We start from the raw sequence: 25,183 nt of genomic DNA on the forward strand, positions 1-25,183 counted from the left end.
TGATTTTAAATGTAATGTTGCATTAACAAAAGTTTTCATTTAAATAGGGAATTTATATACTTGTGCATTCCTTTTATTTCTCAAAAAAGGAGTTGAACATTATGTTGTTTTAGGCATTAATTTTAAACTGTATTTTCAGTGACATTATCAATTCCAATTTGGACCGATAAAAGTGCTACGCTACTAGCTGATCAAACCTATAGTAAAGGCCAAAAAGTGAAACAATAATATTAATTAGCATTAAAATCATAGAAGTGGAGGAATGGGATATAATTTTTTGTTTATACAACACCTTGAACAATGGGGTCCTGGTCCATGACTGTAATACCACAGTGCCTAGGAGCCTCAAACAGAGAACAGACGAACCTTGCCCCAAAGAACTTACATAGCTGTGCTTCTAAGTATTTGAACCTGGAATTATCATTGCATCAGTGTCAGTAATGCACTAACAATCTAGTTAGGTCTTAAAATGCTAGAATGGCATTAGGAAGAATCACACCTTACACTTCAAGTGAAAGTACTTTATTATGTCTTTATGTAAATAATCAATTTATTGTTAAATTTGCTAATACCCAGTAACTCACCCTCACTCTGTCATACGTACCATGAATAAGTTTGGGACCATGAAACAACAGGTTGAATTCTTAAATGCTGCTGCAGATTTGTCTTTTCAAAGTGTCAGTTGGCAGCCAGTTTAGCCTGCTTGGTCCAAAAGGAATATCTTTGAGCATGTACACTCTCTTATGGAAACATTCCATCACATACTAGTGTGAAATCACTTCAAAATGTCAATAGCACTTCATTGCCTTATAGTGGATTCATGCTTTTATTGATTGTCTCAACAGTTTCAACAATGCAGCTGGGTTGTATGGGAAAAGGTTTCTTCTCTGTAACCTAGAAATTGCTTTTTGCAGTTCTTCCAAACATTTCATTGATTTGAGAAGCATTCTTTCTACAGGCACAGGGATATTTGGGGACATATTACATACCATGAGTGACGAGGGATTAGAACTTTTTTGTTTCAGGGGTAACACTTTAGGTTCAAGTGTATGGGGTTTGTCATCTGCATCCATACAAACAGTTTCCCTTATCTTTGTACTGCCTTGATTATTTGAAGGCATCTGCTTCATGTTTGCCAAACACTCCTTTCCAACTGACTCCAATTCAGAATCTTCTGAACTGTCATAATTAACAAGGCTTTGAAGGCAATCCAATGCAGATGTGTTATCAGTCCTTATCAATGAGTTCGACTTGTTGGGTTTTACAACTTGGTCATCACCTTGCTGTTCCATTGGCACAGAAGGCTTCTGGGAAGAAGCCAAAGATACCAGAGTGTGTTGTACTGGATCACTACAAGCATTTTCCAAACTCTCATCTGTCAGGCAGGTTTTTTTTTCTTGATGGGATGAGGTGACAAAAGAAACACACACATCTCTTTTAGACGCAATATCAAAGAAGTTAGATATGTTGACAAAATGATGCCAGTCTTCTCTAAGAAGTTTTAAGTATCTTACAAAATACTCAAGGAAGCAGGTTTCTGATGAAATCAAAAAGTCAAGAAGAACTGTGGAATCAAACGCAATGCTTTTTAGGAAAAATAAAAAGATACAGTGAGGATTACAGCCGCTCTCATGTGTCAGGCAGATCCAGGTTTCGTCTTCTTCCGCTTCAATGCACAAGTTACCAGCATCATCATGCCATAACCTGAAAAGTTAGTCAAACACAGATTAAATGGAATGCAATAGAACAGCTATTTAAATACTGAATAATTTTCCATAAACATTCTTGCTTAACATTTTTTGTAATTTTAACTACAGAGGTAGAAGCAATGTATGAGAGATCAGCAGTATACACACCAGATCCTACTATAGCTTAATATTAAAGGCAAGGCTTTCCAATCTATATATTGAACTCAGCAAAATTCAGTTGAGATCAGCAGTGGTGTTTGAGCTGGAGCCCCTGTTGGTATAAAAACCAAGAGGGGACTGCTAGCACGGCGTTCCCTGTGAGGGCTCAACAGCTTCAGAATTTGCTACCCTCCTGAGTATGAATATCCTTAATGTCCTGGAGGTCATCAAATTAAGATACCTGAAACATTGGTGATCAGTTATCTTAAATTGTACTACTCCATTTAATATTTATAAGTTATGTCAAAGGTGCCTTGAGTATGTGAGTAGATATCCTTTTCACATTTTTGTAAATATACAAAAAATTAATAAAGGTTACTTCATTTACAAGATGCTATGCACCTTGAAAAAAGTTATTTAGGCTCCTAAATCTATATTTAGGTGTTTAACTTTAAGACCAGCATTTTCAATCCTGGGTGCCTTAACATTTAACGATAGACACTACTAACAATAATGCAAACAAGTTTGAAATTACAAAGTGATTCACCTAGCCAAGTTTCTTTTCATATATTTGGGCTGCATCTCCCCTGTACAGGAAATTGAATGAAAATGAAACAAAAGGGTTTGCATGATAAATTTATAATGCACAAGAACTCAAGACATTTTAGATATCAATATTTCCACTTTTCAGCAAGTTATGTGGATCCTGCCTAAGAAGCCATTACTGTAAAGCGTGATAACAGTTCACTTCAGCAGTCCTCAGATTCAACTTCCACTCATTCTTAAAGTTTAATCATAACATGAAACCCTTCTCCAAAAAAGTTGAGTGTTCACAAAAAAACCACTCAATCTTGTCTTTTAGTCAGCATCTGACCATCACTCAAAATCTGTGAAGTCAGCTACTGTGAATTAGAGGGTAGGACTGAGCTCATAATAGAAAAACCACCATAAAACACCACTTACAGACTGATCCAAAACCAATTAACATCAATGTAAGATTCCCAACTACTGTTGAAGTCAATCATCAGAGGAGTAGCCGTGTTAGTCTGTATCTACAAAAACAAGGAGGATTCTGGTGGCACCTTAATAAATCTGTTAGTCTTAAAAGGTACCACCGGACTCCTCTTTGTTTTTCAGGTCCTCCAAAAGTAGTTCAATAAATCCATTAAAGATTGTTAAAAACATACTTTCTTGTGTAATTTCTTTATGTACTAGTAATATAAAAATACTGCTATTATGAATTGTATGAGCTCACCAAATAAAAGTTTAATTTGTCTTCATAGGTCTAACAAAGAAATCAATATATATATATATATTGATATACCAACCTATCAAACTTTAAATAAACTGTTAGCAATGATTTAGCAGCTTCCAGCATGTCATCATCTTGTTCTATAAAGACCATGGAAAGCCACTCACAAGGATGTACATTTGGATGAAAATGCTGAGAAGACTTCAGATGTTTCTTCAAGAATATCAATAACTGGGACATGAAACTCTGCAAGTCTGCTAAAAATAGAGAGCATAACTGTGAAATTTTGCTTTCATTTTTTCATATTAAAAAGCAAAACACACACTTCCTTAAATTAACAGTGGATAGGAATCCAGTTGTCCAAGCACAAATCCCTTAGATCAACTGAATTAGCACTGCATTGACAAATGCCTTGCAGAATGATACTATTTATGGAGTCAAAAATCAAAGCAATTGGAAGTGGTTTGCAAAGAGCCATCAGCAAAATCATTTCACCCCAAATGCAACCTAAAATATAGTTACTTTTTGCACAAACATTGTATATGTAAAAATTCTTACAATATTAACTTTTATAACTCTAATGCAAAACACAGATTTCACTGCTCAAGTGGAGGACAGCTTCCAGAAGAGGTAGCATTGATGCAATTTAAAGACATATGTAAGTATATTATTTGAAGAATGGGATTCTCAGGCTCTTGTCACTCCCTCCCACAGAAAGACCACATATAAGAGGTGGGTGTGGAGGGGGGAGAACCTTTATGGTTGTGGGGTGGGATGGGGTCAGCTCTCTCTCTCTCCCAGGTTTACTGCAGAATAAACAAGGAGATTACTTCTCCAAAACCTGCTGGTCTCAGGAGAGCTGTAAAAAAAAAAAAAAAAATCCAAGGCCATCTACATAGAAACTCTATGTTCCCACACTCGCCCTGGGGTCTCTGACTCATTTGGCTCTCTGACTGCATGTCTCCATTGGCCCTGGGCCTCCAGCAAATGCAATTGTAGAGAGAGGGATGAGATAGAATGATCTGATAAAGCCACCTTGCTGTAATTTATCCCACTTGGTCCCTCCCATGCAAAGGAATAATCTGGTGCAGTGTTAAGACTAAGATCCCTATGGTCCAGTTTTTCAGCAACAACGAATCGCAGAATCAGGGCCTAAACTTCTGCAGGAAATATAAAGGTATTAAACTGGTAATACAACCATAGCAAAATCTACTCTGACCATAAAACCTTCAAAGATGAGATGGGTTCTCATATGCATCTTGGTAGACTGCTGTGATTGAACAAAAATGCTGAGAGATACAAACCAAACCTTACCAGAAAATTATATTATTCATTGAGTTTATAAAATTTTCCTTCGAGTCTTCATTCTGGATTGCAACACCCCCTAATTTTAAATACTATCTCTACACTGCATGTCAGCAGCACCTGCATTGCCACATACACCCTGAGGATACAAGAGGAAACAGATTCTCCCAAGACTACCATGCCATTTTATTGCTGTGGCCAGCTCTTGAAAAACAACCCTGTCTGTACCATATATACACCCTTCCTCAGATGAGAGATTTACCTCTTCAATATTCCACTGCATAGTAAAAAGATTCCTCAAATCTAAATTTGGGGTCCTGATTTTCCAAACAAGTGCTCAGCATTTTAAAAAAATAATGGCAACTTAGATTATCAGAAGGCATTTCTTAGATCGTATTGGAAAAGCTCTATGGATTGAATGGTATAGCCTTGCCATTTGTCTGAATGGAAGCTAATTCTGTAGCAAGGTTTCTTACAACAACCTTTGTTGTAAAAAAGTACAACGTAGCTCACCCTAAAATTAGATTTTTAAAGGCTTGCCTTGCTTCTCAGCAAAAGAATATGAACATTCAATCATCATACATGCTCAGGTACTTTTCAGACTGAAATCAGGGATCATTCTATCCCCCTCCCCCCAATAGAACTAAGACATCTGTAACTACTACCAAGGGTTAAATTTAAATTTAGTTAAAATTAAGCAATTTTAAGACTATAATATAGCAACCCCCCCCCTCAAAAAAACCCCAAACCCAAAAATATGATCACCCAGCACCTGTGCCTAAATTGTATTCCTGACATTCAGTTTGCTTAAAATTAAGTGAAGTCATTACTTTAACATTAAGTGTTTTAATCTAGCTGGTTGCACCCTTCATAGCTTCTGTAGGCCAAGCTCATTGTACATCTCAGGGGTTCAGTGGATCCCTTAATTCCCCTCACAATCTCCCTGGGTGGCACCATTCCATGCCCCTCTTTTTCAGGGACTCCTTGTAACTCCCGCCTGAATATTCCTTCTGCAGTGGTTCTGTGTGCACCCGATTCCCTTCTCCTCTCATACCAGGGTCCCTCATTTTCTTCACTATGCCAGTGGCTCTATGTGCACTCCCATTCCCACTCCCGCCCCCCCAAACAGCAGAGGCTCTGTGTGTCACCCCTTCCTACTCCCCCACCCCAATGGCAAAGGCTGTGTGTGCTCCCTTCCCCGAGTCCCCCATTCTCCCCACCAGGCCAGGGTTTCTGTTCCCCAGTCATGCCCTGCTCCCACCATACATGGAGCCCCATTCTCTGCATCATGCCAGCGGCTATATCTCTCTCCTTTCTCCCTCCCAAAGTATTTTTCTCCCCCCCAATAGAAAGGGAAGGGGTGGAGAGCTGGTTCCTCTCCCCCCTACCTGGAGCAGGCACTGAGGAGGCTGGATGTTAGGAAGGAAGAAAGGGATTCTCTTCTCTCCCTCTTGTTGCCCCCATGGCTCACAATTCATCCCAGGGATCCCAGCAGGAAGAGCAATTATTTCTCTTTTGTCACTCAGGGTGTCAACATATTACACTCTACTGGGAGGATGAGTAGGGGTACTACTCATATGCTGCAAAGTATTAACAGAGGTCATCAATAGACGACAGTAGCTCCATGCGTTCCCTCTATCAGTGTTCATTCAGGTTGTCCCCAGAGTCAACCTGGCCACTGATTCCTAGAAATTCCCTGAAAATCTGGAATTGATAGGATGTGGCATTCAGAAGTAGTTAAACATATACAGAGAAATGCTGTTCAGTTGTGTGCAAGCTCAGCCAACAATCTTAAACTGCCTAAATCAACTATAAGCTTTAGAATGCATGCTACTTAATGAATTTAAATAGAACATTACCTTTTATTTTAGCTGCTTTAGTAGAGTTCTGGACCTTGATCTCTAAAGCTTTAAGTAAAACCAAACTCAAGGCTCTGAGGATTACTTGGTCAGGACCACTGTGGATGCCATCCTCAGGTTGAGCTTCACTGCCTCCAAAATAGCTGGCTTTTTCAGAAACAGGTATTTGATTCAGCCACCCCAAATTCACAGCTTGCAAGACAACATTAGCCAATGCTAACATATCCTTATTCAAATAAGGATCCTGTAAGGATAAAGTGGGTAATGATCCACTTACGAAATCTTCACCAGCTTTATAAAGGATGCATTTTTTAAGGAGCATAATGGACTTCTTCTTGATTAAATAATGAACTGATGAATAAGTGAGGTCCAAGATGTAAGAAGTATTCAAAAATAAAATTCTTTGGCATTTGAAATGTGACTCTAGTTGGATTCTTGAGGTAACAAGAACGTCAAGAAAATCTATGAATTCAATCAAGTTGTTTGCCGCTTTAGAATATAATGAAGTACCTTGGCAGCCGTTACAATGATGAGACAAAATGGAATTGTAAAATCCTTCAAGTACAGTATCAAGAGGAGTGAAAACATTCTTCAGTATATCTATAATAAATAAAGTAATGTTAAGCAGAGTTTAAGTGGAGTTCCTAAACTACAATTCAATTAACCAGATAATTTAAAACAATTTTTCCACCACTGAAATAGCATCAGCAAGGAGGAGATCATGATAATCTCTCAAATTCAATGTGTACTGGGGGGCACCGTATTTTCATTTTTAATATTTTTCATTATGACAAAGTAAATAACTCATTGTCATTAGTATTTTAAACAGGCTGACTGCTCTGAAATAAGTAGCCTTCCTCCCCCTAGTGGACACTTGTATATTAATATAAAAAAAAAACCTTACAGTACCTGCTTTGTGCAAATCTTTATCTTTCAAAATGTCTCTAATAATAGCTCTAAGAATCCATAGACATTCTGCTACTTGATCACTCTTAGGGAATTCTGACAGAGTCTTCAAACAAAAAGTGAGCCAGGTGACATTAAACGTATTCTAAAAAAAATAAATTAAAAAAATCATTCTGCATGCACAAAATGTGATGTGATATTACTTTTTTTGTTGTTGTGACTGTTGTGCATAGTAAGTTAACACACTGATGTAACATTTTAAAATGTTACATTTAAAAGGAGTATGTGTGGGGATGGACAAAGATACAGACAGAATATAGTCAAATGGCTTGGCACTTTGAAAACACCTTTCACTCCTTTACAAACATGAAACTGCACAATAGCCTTTTGGTAAGCAAAAATCCTCATTTTACATATAGGAAAACCAAAGCCTGGTGAAGTTATGTGATTGATCCAAAGTCCCACAAAAGGACTATGGCAGAGGCAAGAACTGAACCCATAACTCCCACATTTCTTGTTTCTAGAGGCAGGTAATAGCACAAGAGTGGGGAATGGTTTGCAAGAAAATACAGCCATTCAAACTCTATTTTGTACATGTGCACGTTATTTTCTTACTAGTGAATTAAGTAGTAACACATTAGACAAACTGAATTAATGGGCTTCATTGTTTTAAGACCCCTATGCAGAAAGTATTAAAAACAAATTGGTTTCTAAAAGATAATACCATCCAAAGAAATTGCAATAGGGCCTACAGTATGTGCCCACTAAGTAAACAGGGTAATTGCACCTGTGTCAGTCCCAGGATATTAGAGAAACAAGGTGGGTGAGGGAATATCTTTTATTGGACCAATTTCTGTTTGTCTCTCTCACCAACAGAAGTTAGTCCAATAAAAGATATTACCTCACTCACCTTGTCTCAATAAGTAAACAGTAAGGTTTGGTAACTGGGACATTCAGACAACACAAAATGGAAAAGTATTCTATTAGTTATGAACAGGTTGGTGCCTATTTTTATTTGCTGAAGGATTTAGATTTCAAATAAATGTAAATACAGTGAGATTTATAAAGTTCAGCAACGTGCACAATTAATATTGTACAATGGAAGCTGCCTAAAGGGAATATCTTTGTGACACAAAATAAAATTATTAAAAGCATTTTAAAACAAAAACCACAAGCTTGATGTATTTACATTAAAAGAAATATTCACGCTCACTTTCAGAACGTTGCTCCTGCCTACGTTTCTGACCTCACTTCTTCCGACACATTCTCCTGATCCCTGCCAGAGCCACTAACTGCTCCCTTTGTCCACTCCATGCTCTCTTTGGGTAGGTCTATACTGGAAATGGGAGCCAGTCTTCCAACCTGGGTAGACAGACTTGTGCTAGCAGTACTCCAACTAGTGCTCTAAAAACAGGAATTGTGGATGTTCCAGCTCAGGCAGAAGCTCAGGTTCTCAACCCCAGGGGGCTAAGTGGGCTTGAGAGCCCATGTTTCCACCAGAGGTGGAATATCCACAATTGCTATTTTTAACACACTAGCTCAAGCCCTGCTAGCCCTCTCCCAGTTGCAGTGTAAACATACCCTTTCATGCCCCTCCTACCACACTTAAAGCATCTTCCCTTTCCTCCCCCAAATCACTCCTCACCCAATACCTCCTCAAATATACCCCCTCAGTGTGGCCCGCTCCCACAACACTACCTCATGCTACTTTTACACACCGTTTCTGAAAAAAAAGACAGTGTGCCCAGCATTGAGAAAGAGCAAGATTTTGAAGCAGGAGGCCACTGAGGTACATGCCCATGGCATGCTGCAAAGCAGTCATGCTAGCAACTACACAGATCCATTGTCTAAAATCCCTTTAGGAAGGATGGGGCACAGTAGACACAGGCATTATAGATTTGAGGCTGCAGATGCAGGAAGGGAGAAGCTCTGTTACTACTCTATAGTCTGAGGGGCATGGAAGGATTCTGGCATCTCCCCCCATCAATAGGCACTGCACCTGTTTAGGCAGGCTTTGCAATAGAGAGAAAATTTAACTGTTACACTGTCAAATTTTCAGTGACTGCTCTGTGTCATTTAACTATTGTAGAAGGTCAGCTATAGTTAGATGGAATAACTGTAAGGAAAACTGGAAGGAATGTATCCACCAAGTACTCATGTTTACTTTGATAGCTTACATACAAATTCAAAGTCCACCCAGGAACCTGACACACTCACCTCTTTCTTTAGTTGGAAATACACAAGGGAGGCTATACTTTTTGAAGCCATGTGAGACAACAGCTTATCAGAAGTATTGCATAGACAAATCTGCAGATATGTTTAAAAAAAAAAATCTGTAAGTTACATTCACTTTTTACTTTGTGTTATGAAAAGTTTTGAACAGTTATAAAAGCTTACTAATTTTGAATCAATTTTTGTCTCTTTCAGAAGAATTGTAATTATATCAAGGTACTTCTGTCTTATGCTGAATTCAGTTTCCTGGGACTGTACTTTGGCAATCATCATCTTGATCAAGGTTAACTGGAGCAGTATCATTTCCCGTGAACAGAACATTGAAGAGTTCGTGTTTGCAAAGCTACCAGATTTATCATCTGTCACAAGGGCAAGAGCATCTGAAACAGCAGAGTCCTGATGGCTCCAAGTGCCCCAGTTAGGAGATTCTAGGCATATTTGATTATGTGACTCATTAACTCTTGTGGATGAATCTTGTGGTGAAACACGCGGATTGAGGAAAAAGGCATAATCATGGCTGTCCTTTGTTAAAGGAGTGCCTATCAGCACATCCCTATGCAGCTCCTGGAGAGGAGACAGATCTCCCATTTTGCGGGAAAAGTTATGTTTTGGAGAATGTCTTACGCCTTCACTTATTACTTGTGGGGATTATGGGTCACTTCTTAAATTACTTCTGTCCAATTAACGAAATGGATTTGTAGCTTTATAGAGGCATTTCTTCTAGGGTATCTAGGAAAAAAGTAATGAGATTAAATCATTTTTGCTATTAAATTTAATAGATTAGCAGAATGATACAGCTGAACTTGGATCATTTACTGAGCATCATAGCTAAAATGAAACTACTGTTAATAAACATCATTTGAAAGAAACAAAAAAAACCAAACAAACAATCTAGGAATGTGCATTCAGCACAATATTTCTTAAACAGCAAGGATGATAACTGACATCCACATAAAACTCTTTATCCAAACATCCCAAAGCACAAACTCTGTTATACCACAAATCCAGGAATCCTGCCAACCTCTGAAATTAAGCCATTTGGATGGAGTCATGCGGGACTGGGTGCATAGCAATACTTCTGAAATGGGACAGAAAGTGAAAAATACTGTGATCATTCAAACGTCAGAGGAATTTTAGGCAGGCAGGGTGAAGTTACAGAGTCAATGTGACCAGACCATGCAAAAATACCATGCCATTCTGAATGATCAAGACCTCAGTTTAAAGTCTCACGTGAAAAAGCTCCAGCGACAAACAGTGCCTTCTATCATCATGTTGGGGCACCGATTCAGACTTGAGAGAACAGTGCCATCTACTGCACTGCCAGCACTCTTTCCTATAACATCCTGGGTTTTGCCAGCAATGAATAAGTTTTTTTTTTTTTTTTTTAAAGAACTGAGTAAAGATACATAGCCAGTATGTCTTGATGTTTGTCCACTGGAGAAAATGTATACAACCTTCTTTTCAAAACTTGTATTCCATGGATATTCAACCATAGCTTGTTCTGACTAAACACATACAAATTTGCATATTCTTTTATGGCTACAGACGTCCCAACAACTGATCTACTTCCCTTTTAAAGCAAATTCACTGTACCGAGTTTTAAACTGCTTGGTTGGTGGACGAGCAAAACTCAGAAAAGGAAAACAATGTATCCACATTGGATTTTAACTAAAGAAAATAAGACCCCAATTCTGTAAATGGATCCAGGTGAGCAGACCCTTGAACCAGTACAGAGTCCCAGTGAAGTCAGTGGAACTATACATCAGCATCAAGATCTGCCTGCATAAATGTGTTTGCAGAATGAAGGCTTCAAACTTAAGTTTATTAAAAGTACTTGCTCATAACTGTGCAATTTTTTGCAGGATTGGCACCAAAATATTTTTAAATGGCCAAACATTAAAAGCATTACCAAAGAGTTGTATTAAAAACAACCTAACTTAACTGTTCTTATTATGTAGATTCTTCTGGAGTTCAGAGATATTAGTGAGGGCAGGATTCAAGTGCTCGCCGGAACTGATGAAGGCAAAGAGGAAGGCAGGCTATCAGAAGACACATTTTGATCTGAAACACAAAAAAGAGAACATTGGGGAAACACTATTCTACTTCTACAGAACAATATAAAACACTGGTTTCTTACATCTGGCTTCTCATTCTTTTGTACATAGCCCCCCTAAGGTGAGTCTGAAGAGGGTAGGGTTAAAGATTTTCACCCACAAGAATCCTTAAGGATCACTCTTTAAAAAATGGAAAATAATGACCAAATACTGCACTCTGTTGCATGTGAGCTCTATGGGAGTAATACGCACATACTGAAAAGCAGAACGTGGCCCTTGCTTTAATAAACAGAATAAAACAAAGCTTGTGTAACTGCATTAGTTAACATCTACACTTTCAAAAGTCACGGTCTCTAATTCTGGGTGCCAAGCTCCTGACACCATCAGCCTGATTTCTAGAGGTGCTGAGCACCCTCCAACAAAAGTCGATAGAAACTCCAGGTGCTCAGTACTTCAGAAGATAAGGTTCTTCTTAGTGTCTGCAACCGAGACACTCAAAAATAAGAAGCTACTTAAGAAGCTGGGTCTAAGAATTTGTGAACAACCCTAAATATACATAAAAGTCCTCGCCAGGAAGGCCGTACAAATACTGCAACCACATGCAGAAAGACTGACTTTGTTATCAAAGTTTACACTTTAAATAGCATCACAATTATTTAGTACAGCTTACAGAGAGAAGTTACTTAAATTCATAGTGTCACTCTTCAGTTTCAAGTGTGAGCATCTATCTAGGTACTTACACAGCTCCATCACCATACAAGTGCCTTGACAGACAGATCTCCATAACAGAAAACTAAGAAGACACACTTAAGATCATAGCAGTTTCTCTTTGCATACTATTATCTTTAGGTGACAGTTACAACTCATAACACACCCCAGAGGCACTTCTTTAGTACTTTTCTAGTTTCTATTAACTCTCTCTACAGAATTGCCCTCTTATAGGAACTTTTTCCCCAGCATGCCTTTTTGTGACTGGGCCTTAAAATTTGGCAGAACTAAACAAGCGCAGTCCCAGAGTGGTCATATTGTAACTAGCTGCATTTCTTTTTCCAGCTGGTAAGTACTTATAGTCCCTTTCTTATTCATGAAAAGACAGCACATTGTCATAGTATGATTCCCAGCACATCTATCAATTATACTTGCAAGCAGTAGCAAACAGAACCATAGAGTTTACATATTTTTAGTTTCTGCTTATTTTAACTATGAGAAATAGAGTAAAAGTATACAAAATGTTAGACTGTAGCACCCAGCATATATATAGTACTTTTTAGCTGAAGATCTCAAAGTACTTTCCAAAGGTAGGGAATATTCCCGTTTTATATATGTGAAAACTAAGGTATAGATAGATAGTGACATTCCAAGGCTGTCCAAGCAAGTTAGTGACAGATTGAGGAATATAACCGAAGTCTCCTGACTTCCATAACTAGACCATATTTCCTCTGAGGCAGAATCTAAAATTGGAATTGGAAGACAAGACATTATCCACAATGAACTATAAAAATTGTGGTAGCACGCATGTTTTTTACACTGACATCCATGTATTTTTGAGAATATCTTTCCACTGCACTTGTGACAGTTGACCTGCAGATTTTAGAACCTTACAATGTTCCTCAACCAAATCTGCCAAGCTGAGGCAGGGACCGCTATCAGTTCACAAAGCCTGCACTTTAAATATTAAGAATAAATCTGATACTTCAGGCTATAAATTTCTCCTTCATTTGCAGAATATACTTTGAATTCTACTTGAGGTAGAAATTTATGATCTGAAACCTCATTAAAAAAATTTGGAAATCACCCTGTGAATATTTTATACAACTCTGAGTTTGATCTCTACCTAAACCAATACATGAAATAAAATTATTTCAACACATTTACTAATTTACTCAGGACCAAACTGAATTACTGTCCGAGATGTTAAATGAATGGATCCCTTGTGCACCAATTTATACAATACAGTGAGGCTGTTAGTGTGAAATAAATTTAGAACTCCTCTAGGACAAACATGATGAAATTGTACCTTTGCAACATGATAGTGCTTGTGCTTTCCCTGACCATGTGTCATATTTATACAGCACTTTACCAAAGATTGATAAGACATGTCACTTGCTTCAAAGACCTCAATCTAAAACAGATTAAACCAACATAGGATACCAAGTCAGGAAAAAGGGAGAGAGTGGTTGTCATTACAAAATGGGACATGGTTGCTTTAAGAGATGGGTTTTAATAAGTGCATTTGAAAGAGCAAAGAGATGCCAGAGGACAACAGAGATTTTTTCAGCCACAGTAAGACACCATGGCAGAGGACACAAAGCTAAAAGAGGGGGAATAAGAGATAGCAGTATGATAGCAGGGATATGTAAGGAATACTATGGCAGCGCCTGGAAACCAATCCAAAGCAGGATCCAGAATAAGAGACAATCCCTTCCCTAAAGAACTTGCAATGTGAATAGACAAGACAGACAACAGGTTGAGAGAAAGGGGATATAGCATACATGGAGAGTGAATAACGTGATGGTTGTCAAACATCATGTTAATGCTATGACTGTTTTGGTTTGACCTAAATAAAAATTGCAGGGATTGGTAAATAAGGATTACCTAAATAGAAAGTAAGGGAGAAGAGACATGAAGCATGGAGGACAGTTGATTTGAGGCCAACAAGTTTTGAGGAACACCATAAACCACATAAGTCAATGGCTAGTCAATGACTCCACAATATCCCTAAAATGGAATTATAAAGTCTGTATTTGTTTTCAGGGTGGAGTAGTTCAGCTAACGTACTATATACAGAAATCCATCACTCCTCTGATAACCACAGATGTTGAAACAGTTTTTTTTTTTTCCAAATTACATTATCTTCTACATTCTCAGACTGCATTTTAAGTCACAAGTGATATTTTTTGGTTACAGTGGACATATATTTTTTTATTACAGTTAGCATGTCATGACTCACATAGGATACAATTAGCTAAGGAAGCCTGTGTTTCTCACAATCATGATGAAAGGAAAGTCCTGTTAAATCATTATCTTTGTTTTGTCCTTCATTGGAGCATGATCATATTAAATACTATTGCATGAAAAAGTTTCTCTCCTTACTGCTATCTTCCCAAACAGAAAACAATGGAGGATTCAACTATGATGCATGAAATATGGGGCATGACCATGCTCAAGTTTCACTGAAAGGCTCTGGTTCCTGTCAAGGAGTGATGGCAGATCCACACACCACAGAATATAGATGAACTATACTCTGGCTCTCTGAAATTTATAATTGGCTGGAGAATTGTGTTTCAGCGTATTGGCTTGCCTTTAAAACACTGTTAAATTTCCAGCCTCTGTGTGGGAATAAATATTTCCAATGTAAATCACAGTTCGTCCTGCCTGCCTGTGCAGTCTCCAACAACTGCGAGGTGTGAACCATCAGTTATCTTGATTGTCCGCAGAGTTGTTGTAGATGGGCTGATCCCCAGATATGGAACATATGGGTAATATCTTTTATTGGACCAACTTCTGTTGGTGAACAAGACAAGCTTTCAAACTGGTTTCCCAGACCTGAAAAACACCTCTGCCTAAACTTTGAAGCTTGTCTGTTTCACCAACAGAAGTTGGTCCAACAAACAACATTACCTCACCCACCTTCTGTCTCCTAATTACAACCATTTAGAATGTCACCACTTAACTTTTTCCACTGCTGGCCATTATAGTAGCAATACCCAAGCTAATGTCCTTGCTGAACAGAGCAGTAATCACTGGAGTACAGCAGGGAACAGAACCACGCAGGTGACGAATGAGGCATTCATACTCCCACCCCAAAATGTGCAGTCATCGACTATGCCACATGGTTTCAGAATAGCAGCCGTGTTAGTCTGTATCCCCAAAAAGAAAGGGTGGATTTGTGGCACCTTAAGAGACTAACAAATTTAATATTTTACTCCACACGGCTAAATTCCGTGCCTTGCATAATGACAGGTTTCAGACTAGCAGCCGTGTTAAAGTCTGTATCTGCAAAAAGAAAAGGAGGACTTGTGGCACCTTAGAGACTAACAACTGCCACATGGGGATGGGAAAGAGCAGAGCCTCCCCGCCGCCCCACTCCCACCAGATGTCAACGACCCCACACTTTTGCCCTGACTTTTTTTTTTTTTTATAAACCTGTTACTACTGGGATCCAAGAGCCCTAGGAAGGAGAGCTCTTTCCTCGCCTCATCTGCATCGCGCCTAGAGCAGCCGGGTGCACAGGGGCAGCCTTCCCGCCCCTCGATTACAAACGTGCTGTGCCAGATCAGCCCCTCCAACGCCCCGAAATGCTCCTCCTCGGCCGACGGCCCTCACCATCCGCCCCACCTCCTGGCTTCCCTCACCCCCACCTGGTCTCGTCGCCCTCCTCAGCCCCTTGCTCTCTCGGACCAGCTTCCTCCTCCCCCCGCCGCCGCCATGACCCAGCCTCCCCCCACCCGCCCGAGTCCACACGCCTCCGCCCAGTCCCCTGCTCCGCCGGCCGGCCGGCCGGCCGCCCTCCCTCACCGAGCCGCCCAAGGTCCCGCTCTGCAGCCGTCGCCGCCAGGCCCAGCCGCGGCGCGTACGAGTCCCCCCGCTCCCGCTCGCCCACCTTGCCCCGCCCACCCAGCGCTGCTAGGCAACCCCCTCGCTTTACCCGCCCCTGGAGACGGGGCGCGGCAGGGCCCACTTCTCCCAGGACAAACTCAAGCGCAACCAATCCTTGCCGGTAGCGGTCGCAAAGCCCCACCAAGCTTTACGGCATTGGGAGGGGAGATGGGCGGAGTCGCCCAAACCCCGCCACCCAACCCGGCGCGGCGGTGGTTTACGGCTCGGGACGGGACTATGGCTGCGGCAGCTGATTGGCTGCGGCGGGGGTCAGCCCCTGCCCAGTGACCCCAGAGTGAGGAGGGGGGCGGCTCAGTCAGTGCAAAGTGTCCCCACAACGCCCCCGGCTGGGTCTGCGGCTCCCCCCACCCCTGAGCCAGTGCCAGTGGGGGGAGCGGCCGCGGAGTGGCCGCCGGTCCGGTCCCGTCCCGTCCCCCTCAGGAGGAGACAGGTAACAGCCGGGGAGCTAAAGCCCTGTTTGCCCCGAGACTCCGTCATGGGGGCGCCTGCCACTGGTACGGGGGGCTGAGCCCCCTCCCCGTGCCCGCCCCGAGGCTGCGCGCTCGGGGCTGATCCCCCTGCCCCTTCCCACGGGACTCTGCTGCGGGGGGAGGGGAATAGACTGCAGCCCCATAGGACTGCTGGGGGGGTCACTGGCCCATCCCCCTGGGTACTGATCTTGGGCGGCTACTCCCCCCTCCGCCCCGTGATCCCTTGGACACTTTGGTATTGGGGGGCTAGCCCCCGCTCTGCCCCGTGGCTCCTTTGAGACCGCTCTTGAGGCGGGAGGGCTATCCCCCCTGCCCCCTCTGAGACTCTGCTCTGGAGGGGACTAGCCCATTCCATACCTGCCCTCACCCCCCTGACTCTCCTCTCCTCCCACTGTAGCCCTTGCCCCCACTATCCTCCCAAACTGTTTTGGAGAAGAGTAAATCTGCTCCATCCTCTCCCCTCCCCTTTGATCCTTCTCTGGATACTCTGCTGTAGGGGGTTCACCTTTCCCTGCTCCCACTGTCCCCTTTCAGGTGCCCTGAAATACTCTGTTTCGTGCATTGCTCCCCTCCCCACCTTTCACCCTCTTCCCCACTCTCGGGGTTCTCACAACAAAAATTTTGGTGGCCTCAGAGTGCGGCCACCAACTCTTGGTGGTGGCCACTATGACAATTTTTCTAAAATATTTAATTAAGGTTAGGAAGCATAAATAAGTATGCGCATATACATGTCCAAATCATAGTAATTTATTTATGTAGGGTTTTTTTCCCCCACAGACTCAATAATAATAACAATGTACAGTTTTCTCTATTCTTTACTGGACCTAAATAGAATAGAAACACAGATAAGGTGTTCTTGTCTTTTGTTGTTGTTTCTTTTCCTTTTTTTGGTTGTGGGTTTTATGGAGGTTTTTTTTTTTTAGATGCGCTAGCTAGTAAGTCTGCCTCTTTGAAAAGTGTTATTTGTATGTTTTGTTAACATCACTTTTCACAGCAGCAGACTTGTTAGCTAGTTGGGAGGCAGTGAAAAGTGATATTAACATACAAATATCACTTTCCGCAGCAGACTTACTCATCCCTGGCAACTGGGAGATAAATTAAGTCTTGGATGGGGAGGTGAGCCCGAAGCCCAGTGGCTAGGGGATGAAGCCTGTCTCTGCGCAGCCAAAACCCAGAGACACGGTGGAAGCCTATGGCTGGAGCCCGCTGACAGCTGTTGTCATGTGGACAGAGCCTGCTGCCCACCACCCCAAGGCTGAAGCCGGAAGCCCGAGCCCCACCACCGCCGGGAAGATGGGAAACTAGCACTCGATGTCTGCTCCTCCAGCGTTTGTGTCTCCAGAGGGAGAGCAGTGCACAACCCCTCCTTGTGGCCCCAGGGGAGGGGCTGATCCCGCCCCACCCAATCATTGCCCAGGAGGCTGTGACCACAAGAAAACCCCTAGTGGCTGCATGCAGCCACGGAGGCCACATTTGAGAAATGCTGCCCTAGACTTTGGTTAGGGAAGACAAGCACCATCATCCTGAGCCCGTGTTCTGCTCTCAGATGTTTCTACCATTTCTTCTGCACCCACCATCACCCTGATATTCTGTTCTGGGCCATCTTCCTTCAGACGTCGAAACCATGTCTGGTGGCTAACCTTCTCCCCCATGCCCTACTTTTCTTCTTCAAAGCTCCTGAGACTCTGCTGTTGGGGGGCAGGAGGAGGGGGCAGTTAGCTTCCTGCTCCTTTTAATTCCCCTGGAACTCTGATTTGTGGGTTATTCTCTGCCCACCCTTTAATGGTCCTTGTCCCTTACTTCAATCCCAATGAGACTGTACTTTGAGGAGACTGACTATCCTGCTGTTTTTCTACCCCCATTCAAACCCCAAGTATTCTCTGTGGATTACCCCTCCTTTTCAGTTTCCACTTTGTGGCAATACCTTTTGCTTCCTCTCTCTTCATTCTCCCTACTCCAACCGTAACAGTGTTTTGGACATTAACACCCTTTATCCTTCACTTCTCATTCATCTAACATTGCATAGCTCAGTTCTACCTCTCTCTTTTCAGGCTCAAGTTGCCTCAGGGGAGACTTGCAAGCTGTGAATCCAAAGAAGAAGATACAGACAGTAAGAAAAAGTGAAAGTAGTACTCAATATAAAGGTGATAATCCAACATCACTCTTTTATCTCATATACCGGACCATTCCTGCACGTCCACACAGCCTTGTCTGGATGTTTGTGGAACCCTTTCTTGTTGGTTCTATTGACTCATTTATGTGAGTATGTAGGATTAGGTTCCCCCCTTCTCTAAAAACTATTTGCTATTTGGCTTGAAAATGTAAAATAACTTTGCAGAAAGGGAATGAACTTCTTCCCTTCTCTGAGTATTGTTCTGCGCTTTGCATGATCATTTGCTAAATACAGCAAACATTGACTTACTTTTGTGGGCTGTGGCTTCAAGATATTTTGTGGCTTCTCTCTTTAAAAATTTTATAAAAACTCCCTGTCAGTTGTTAATTAGGTCTCCTTATTTAAAAATAAATAAAAATTTTATACATCCCTCCCCTTGTCTTACTTCCCACCTATACACACAAAGGAAACCTTCCATGATAACTGCAGTGGTTGAGAATCATTACTAACATAGGTAACAGTAAATGCATTTTGACTGTTTATTTATAATTGTCTGTAATTCTTAATGTGTATAAAGCGTATATGTGCAGATTGTATTGCAGTTAGTTTGTGAACACTGAATACTAATCAATCAATTGATTGTTTACAAGTTCAGCCCTTCTTGATGTATCTTGGCCTTTGCAGACTTAGTCACAGAAGAATCAAATATTATTGTTCATTGCAACTCAAAATGCTATTGGGAGGTGTTTTTTTTTTACACAAATTCAAAAATGTTTTGATAGCAAAGATTTACAAGGGTTTAGATAAACAAGGGAGGGTGGCAATTGGAAGACATAAAGCTGCCTTAGTGTATAGTTTTGTTAAATCTATTATTTTTTCTGCCAGAAATTCTTGTTAGATATTTATAAGTAACTTGACCATTTGCATTTGTTCTGATGATATTGAGTGTTTGAGCTTATATCTTATTTAAATGATTTTTACAACTGTTTACAGTAAAATCTTCTTGCATAGGAATCATTCCCTTTGTTGGTTGGCTAGTTGCACAGGGCAATAAGTGTACTTTACAGACAAATAATACGATGCCCCTGCCCCAGATTATTTATAATCTAAATAGATATTGCATGATGAGTGATGGTAGGATGGTAATAAGAAGTGAACAGAGTCGTGGGGAAATAGAGAGTATGAGCATTGCAGCAATAAGACTGAGATTGCTCCAGTCTGTAGTGCACGTGTCTTGAGAATTCAATGGTTTGTGTGCAAATACTGTTACTATGAGAATAAGGGGAAGTTTGATAGGCTGAGAGAATGGAAGTGATTGTGAGGAAGAAGTGTTTTTTGAAGAAAAGAGATAAAAGAAGAGAGAAGTGGCTCAGGTGTAGGGGTCTGCATGGAAAAAGGTATGGGCCCGTCTTCAAGCCTAGACCAGATTTATCTGAAAGTTGTAGATGATAGTTGGAAAGGATCTCCTAAGTACTCTGGAACCATGCCTTTCGTAGTGTGCTCCAGTTAATGGAGTTCCTGTTTATATTGCTTTTCATTGTCAATCTACATCTAAATATGTCCTCTCCTTATTCAAAACATTTCTACATTTCATTTACCTTAAGAGGAGCTGTGGATTGTGGGCTCAAGAGAAAAAGGAAACTGAATTGAATACATTTAAAATCATTGTTATAATCCAAGTTAACTGGTAACATACAATAGCGTAGCTTCTAGGTCTATCTATATTAGGAAAATGACCCACTGTTGACACTGGTTTTCTGAAAAAATAAAAGGAGGACTTGTGGCACCTTAGAGACTAACCAAAGTCCTCCTTTTATTTTTGCGAATACAGACTAACACGGCTGTTACTCTGAAACCTGGTTTTCTGAAGAATCCTCTTCAGAATCTTGAAAATGCAAGTTTTAGATGAGACTAAGCTTTTTCCACAGTTATAGAAAGTATCAATATTACATTCTGCTAGAGTCTACTGCACTTTCTGGAATGTGTTGAAAAGGGTTTGACCCAGTTTTCACTAGCAGTCATATTTTTTCAGCACCAGTTTCAGAGGGGCTAGGCTGTACTTTTTGCTGATGACGTTGGTCAACAATTGATCACATTCCTAGTATAGATGGATTCTTAGTGCATATTATCTGTGGTCAAACATAATTGTTTATATATCAATGGCTAAACAAAAACTCCACAGCCATGCAAGTCAAATAAGATTTAGAAGATGATTTTCTAAAAGTACAATGAGGAAGTACTCTGTTACCTGTCGTTCATGGTTATGGCATGTGATCCAAATCGTACGCTTACTGCTAATCATACTGTGTTTGCTGCACATATTCAGTGTGCATCCATGGGCTTTTCTGCATGAGGGAGTCTTGCACCAGTGTAATTTCACTGAAGTAGCTACACTGGTGCAAACCTCCAGCTTTGGTGCAAACCTGTGCTGTATTTTTTTGTTCAGATCCTTAATTCTTTGGGTTTCATTCATAGGGTGAACAACAAGCATTGATTTTTTTGTTTGAGAGGCTCCTTTTTTAACATGAAATACTAATTCAGCAAAGGTTGTGACGGGTACAGTTTTGTGAATGTGATCACCATCAATCAGGGAATTAGCTGACAATTGAAACTTCATTGGTGATTGGGAACAAGTAATGAAGCAGGGTTAGAAACTGAAGGCCAAATCAGGATCTCTGTTCTACAAGTACAGCTATTTCCTAGGTAGAAGGAAGACTGCACACACAGACTTACAGGATAAGTAGGGTTTTTTCTGTTTTGCTTTCTAGTTGTATAAAACTACCTTTTTTGTTTTTCTTATGGTGGACTCTTAGAAACCGGAACACTTGCTGACTGAGACGGTCTTCCATTGTTGAGCCCTTAGCATTAGCTTCCAGAATTGTACTGCGAATGAAAAACTGTGGTGTTATCTGCCCAAGTGGTCCATTGTACTGTTTTCACTCAGGTTTTTAGGACATTCTGAAATGAGACTCTGAGCAAATATAAATCTTTAGTTGAGATCTTTGGAGGATGAAACAGATTATATAAATGCTACTTATTTTTATTCAGCATCAGCTGTGTTGTAATTTTTCTAGGAATGATTGGATATTTCAGTCTGTATCAAAATATTCTTTCTCTACTTGTTGGTTTTCATTGAAATGTCTCTATTCGGATATTTAAATGATAGAAGTCACATGTTCACGTCAGTTCCATGGGAAATTACAAGCAGCTTTAATGTGATTGATTTCTTGGAGGTAATTATGCCCATGCAAAACTTGTATACAAAGAATCTTCATTTTTGTAAGTTAAAATTATGTTAAAATTATGTACGTATCATGTCATGTAAATTTATATTTGCTCAGAATTATGCTTGACTCGAGGCCAAATTTTCATGTCAATTATATCCTTGCTTTTTTCTTTTTTTTTCTCCCTCTCCCTCTCCCTCTCTGAAGTAAATAAAAATTGCACCACTGGACCTAAGAGGAGTGTATAGGACTTACACCGTCTGTCTAAGGATCTCAAAACACTGGGGAGACTGAGCCAGATTCACCTTACAGTCCATCAGTTTAGACTCTCATGGAGATTCTGAAGGAAGAGGTTGCAGCTGCACAAAACTGCTACAGCCTTCCTTATACCAAGGGAGCCATAAGGGCTCAATGTGGCCCTGTCTGGGAAGGGTTTATGGCCTTGGATTCCTCTCGGGTGCTTCTAATAGTGGAACTCCAACAGCAGTTAAAGCTGCCCGTTTCCTTGGCAGGAACCATGAGGTTGATTAGCAGCAGAAGCACTGCCTACCCTTGCTGTTCTCCAGCACAGGGGTCTTGAGTTATGCAGGGAGATGTAATTTACTAATTCTTTCAAATCTGGCCCATAAAATAATCCTTACAACACCTCTGTGACATAGATAAAGATATAGGTACTTACTTCACCCACCATTGAAATGCAGCCACCTGTGGAGTGTAACAACACAACAGCTGTTTAACAGTACGTCGCAATGCCACACAGCAGCTTAAGATGGGAAGTGAAGAATACGCTGGCCAACTGAAATTTCTGGGGGAATTTAAATAAGCAGAAAGTAACAAGAGGAGTTGGAATTTCGCCGGAATGCTGGACTACAATGTCACTATTCTTATAGGAAGTGTTATGGGACCTTTAATGACCACTTGTGAGGACCTAGGTTTTTTTTTTTTTTAACGTTAGGTTTGAAAGACAGTAGTGCAATGTCCCAATAGTATTTTGGAGGATTTTTTTCACTATTGATTCAGCGATTAAAAATAGCTCCCAATGATTCATCAGTGCCACATCCTGAGGCAGTTAAATATTACTTGGTGGTCTCCCTTTCATGGACTTACCTTTCTAAGCCCTACCTAGCTTGAATTCCGACTGGATCATAGTACAGCATGTCCATCATGAAGTACAGCAGGATAATAAAGCCTCTTAAAATGCTGCCATCTCATTTTTTATTTGATAATTGTGAAAATGGGATATGATAGGAATGGTATTGTAAGTGGTACAAGAACACAAATGACAATGTGATAGATGCAGAAAGACGCAATTCCTGCCCTTAATAGACTGCAGCCTAGGAAAATGAGCAACGATTGAAGGGTGATGGAGAAGTGCAAAATATACTGTCAAGTATAGACATTTTTTATTGTAAATAAATTGCCATTTAAACTAGCCAATATTAGCTGGGTAACTTCTTGTAATGGGCAAGTGGGTTCTGAGGAGAGAACATTGGTCATGATTTTTCTTTAAATAATAGAGAATAAAGTGCTATTGGATATTTAACTTCATCAAGAGACAGACAGGTTCTAGACTTAATCTCTCATGTGGACATAGCGATATCATGTATAACAGTATACTACTCGTGTTAGTGTGGTATTAAAGTGCCAGCAATGAAATGATAAGCCACAGGCCTGCTTATGGCCTGGGGATGATTGCGACCTATTTTGCCATCTGGATGCACAGGACACTTCAATAACTTTTGCAATTAGATCTCATTTTCATGAACACTAACTTCCTGTAAGGGGAAAACCTAATAAGAGCTGTCAGAATTTTCCAAATGGTATTTGCATTTAGGTTCCTTCCTTATTTAATACGGAACGTATTGATGTAGAAAATTCTCAAATTATAATTTCTGCAACAACATTAGAGCACTCATTGGTATCAAGACATATTTGCCAGATTTTGGTTACCATTCTATTTCTGATATAATCTAGTCTGGTGAAGTATTTTAACCAACCTTTGTAAATCCTTTTAATAGGTGAACTTAAGTTATTGCACTCAGTAAAATCACTCTTCATTAAGTTTGCAGATCTTACTTTTGCCGAATGCAGCTTATTTTTCTCTGGACAAAAAGCTTGTATTTTTAGTGGAGAAAGCTGTTACCTTGCCTCTAGTTTGTGAAATCAGTGCAGTTCTAATTTATATCAGCTAATAGAAAATGTGTGGATTTTTAAAGTGAAAATCATGCAAAAACAAAAAGAGAACTAGTGGCTGATCAGTGATGCACAAACAAGTTTAGAACTGTGATCGAATTAGGTCATTGCAGTGTGACTTTGAGCAGGTCTGTGATCATCTCTCTAGTTGTGTGATGCTTTTTATGCATTGAAAAGCAAAAATCTAGTGAATGATAGGGTTGTTGTGGGGTTTTTTTCCCCTCAGCTACTTTTAGAATGGAAAAATTTAATCTTAATGAAAGCTAAAATTGCACATCTCTCGTAACTATTTTGGTCCAGCTCAGTGGCACAATACAAGAAACAAGCCACGTTCTTTGTTTTATATGATCTACTACACAGTGGAACAATTGATGCTTTTAATATTTATTTGTATTACTGTAGTGCCTAAAAGCCCTAGTCATGTGCCAGGACCCCATTGTGCTAGGCTGTATACAAACACAACAAAAAGATGTCCCTGACCTAAAGAGCCTCCAATCTAAGTATAAGACCAGCAACAACAGGTGGATACAGACATGTACAGAGCACAAGAAAACAAGGAGACCATATTGGTCAGCATGAAAGACAGTGATCTCAGCACACAGCAGCCTAGCCATTGGCAAGCCTTTTGTAGGCATCACGGACAAAGAGCAGTTCTGAATTAGGATAGCGTGTTCATTTTAGCATGTTCATGGGGAGCTTCTCCCAGGCATGAGGGACAGCATGGGAGAAAGCAAGAAGGAGCTTGTTTGGAAATGTAAAAAGTGGTTGATGGAGGTTGGCATCATGTGTCAGTCGGAAGGGGGGAGTCAACATCTTGATAATGAATGGGAAATGGTAGGTAGAGTGGGGATAGGCTATGAGTGGCCTTGAAAGTAAAGACAAGTAGCTTTATGTTTGATGGGACAGAGAAGGGGAAGCCAGTGGAGGGATGCAAAGAGAGATGTGACATTGTCAAAGTGACAGATTAGGAAAATGATCTTTTCAGCATTCTGAATGGATGAGAGCAGGACAAGTTTGCATTTGTCCAGGCTTGAGAGAAGTATGTCACAGTAATCGAGATGTAAGATGATGAGAGCCTGGACAAGGGTTTTAGCTGGGTGAATGGCTA

The 25,183-nt window shown here is 40.6% G+C and overlaps 2 protein-coding genes across 10 annotated transcripts in view; one reads left to right on the forward strand and one right to left on the reverse strand.

Moving 5' to 3' along the window:
• Positions 1 to 378: 378 nt before the first annotated feature.
• On the reverse strand, positions 379 to 16,222 carry LINS1 (lines homolog 1). Of its 7 annotated transcripts, none has more exons than XM_074966545.1 (8): positions 16,104 to 16,222; positions 11,344 to 11,462; positions 9,567 to 10,130; positions 9,387 to 9,476; positions 7,173 to 7,314; positions 6,264 to 6,863; positions 3,176 to 3,353; positions 379 to 1,704 (listed from the first exon to the last, which is right to left on the reverse strand). In XM_074966545.1, exons 3-8 carry the CDS (start codon positions 9,987 to 9,989, stop codon positions 819 to 821), a joined length of 2,319 nt encoding a protein of 772 aa, XP_074822646.1. In that variant the 5' UTR covers positions 9,990 to 10,130; positions 11,344 to 11,462; positions 16,104 to 16,222; the 3' UTR covers positions 379 to 818. The 7 variants fall into 7 exon arrangements, with proteins under 7 accessions (XP_074822646.1, XP_074822641.1, XP_074822644.1 ...); XM_074966540.1 differs by having other exon boundaries at positions 380 to 1,704; positions 3,176 to 3,356; XM_074966543.1 differs by having other exon boundaries at positions 380 to 1,704; positions 3,176 to 3,356; positions 11,339 to 11,462.
• Positions 16,223 to 16,266: 44 nt separating this feature from the next.
• ASB7 (ankyrin repeat and SOCS box containing 7) overlaps positions 16,267 to 25,183 on the forward strand; it is a 45,847-nt gene continuing 36,930 nt past the window's right edge. Inside the window, exons 1-2 of one of the 3 annotated variants that reach the window (XM_074964822.1) lie at positions 16,267 to 16,505; positions 18,597 to 18,804. The gene's annotated coding sequence lies outside the window, so the exon portion shown is untranslated. The remainder of the gene's footprint in view (positions 16,506 to 18,596; positions 18,805 to 25,183) is intronic. The other 2 variants (XM_074964823.1, XM_074964824.1) reach the window with 2 other exon arrangements.

The sequence above is a fragment of the Natator depressus genome, chromosome 10 (assembly GCF_965152275.1).
Source record: "Natator depressus isolate rNatDep1 chromosome 10, rNatDep2.hap1, whole genome shotgun sequence".
Lineage (NCBI taxonomy): Eukaryota > Metazoa > Chordata > Testudines > Cheloniidae > Natator > Natator depressus.

Excerpts from the sequence above, each read along its gene's own strand:
- LINS1 (XM_074966540.1), bottom strand. The coding sequence starts at position 9,989 with ATGGGAGATCTGTCTCCTCTCCAGGAGCTGCATAGGGATGTGCTGATA. Across the intron at positions 9,477-9,566 it reads CAAAAATTGATTCAAAATTA|ATTTGTCTATGCAATACTTC; the intron begins GTAAGCTTTTAT and ends ACATATCTGCAG. Across the intron at positions 7,315-9,386 it reads ATTTCCAACTAAAGAAAGAG|AATACGTTTAATGTCACCTG; the intron begins GTGAGTGTGTCA and ends TATTTTTTTTAG.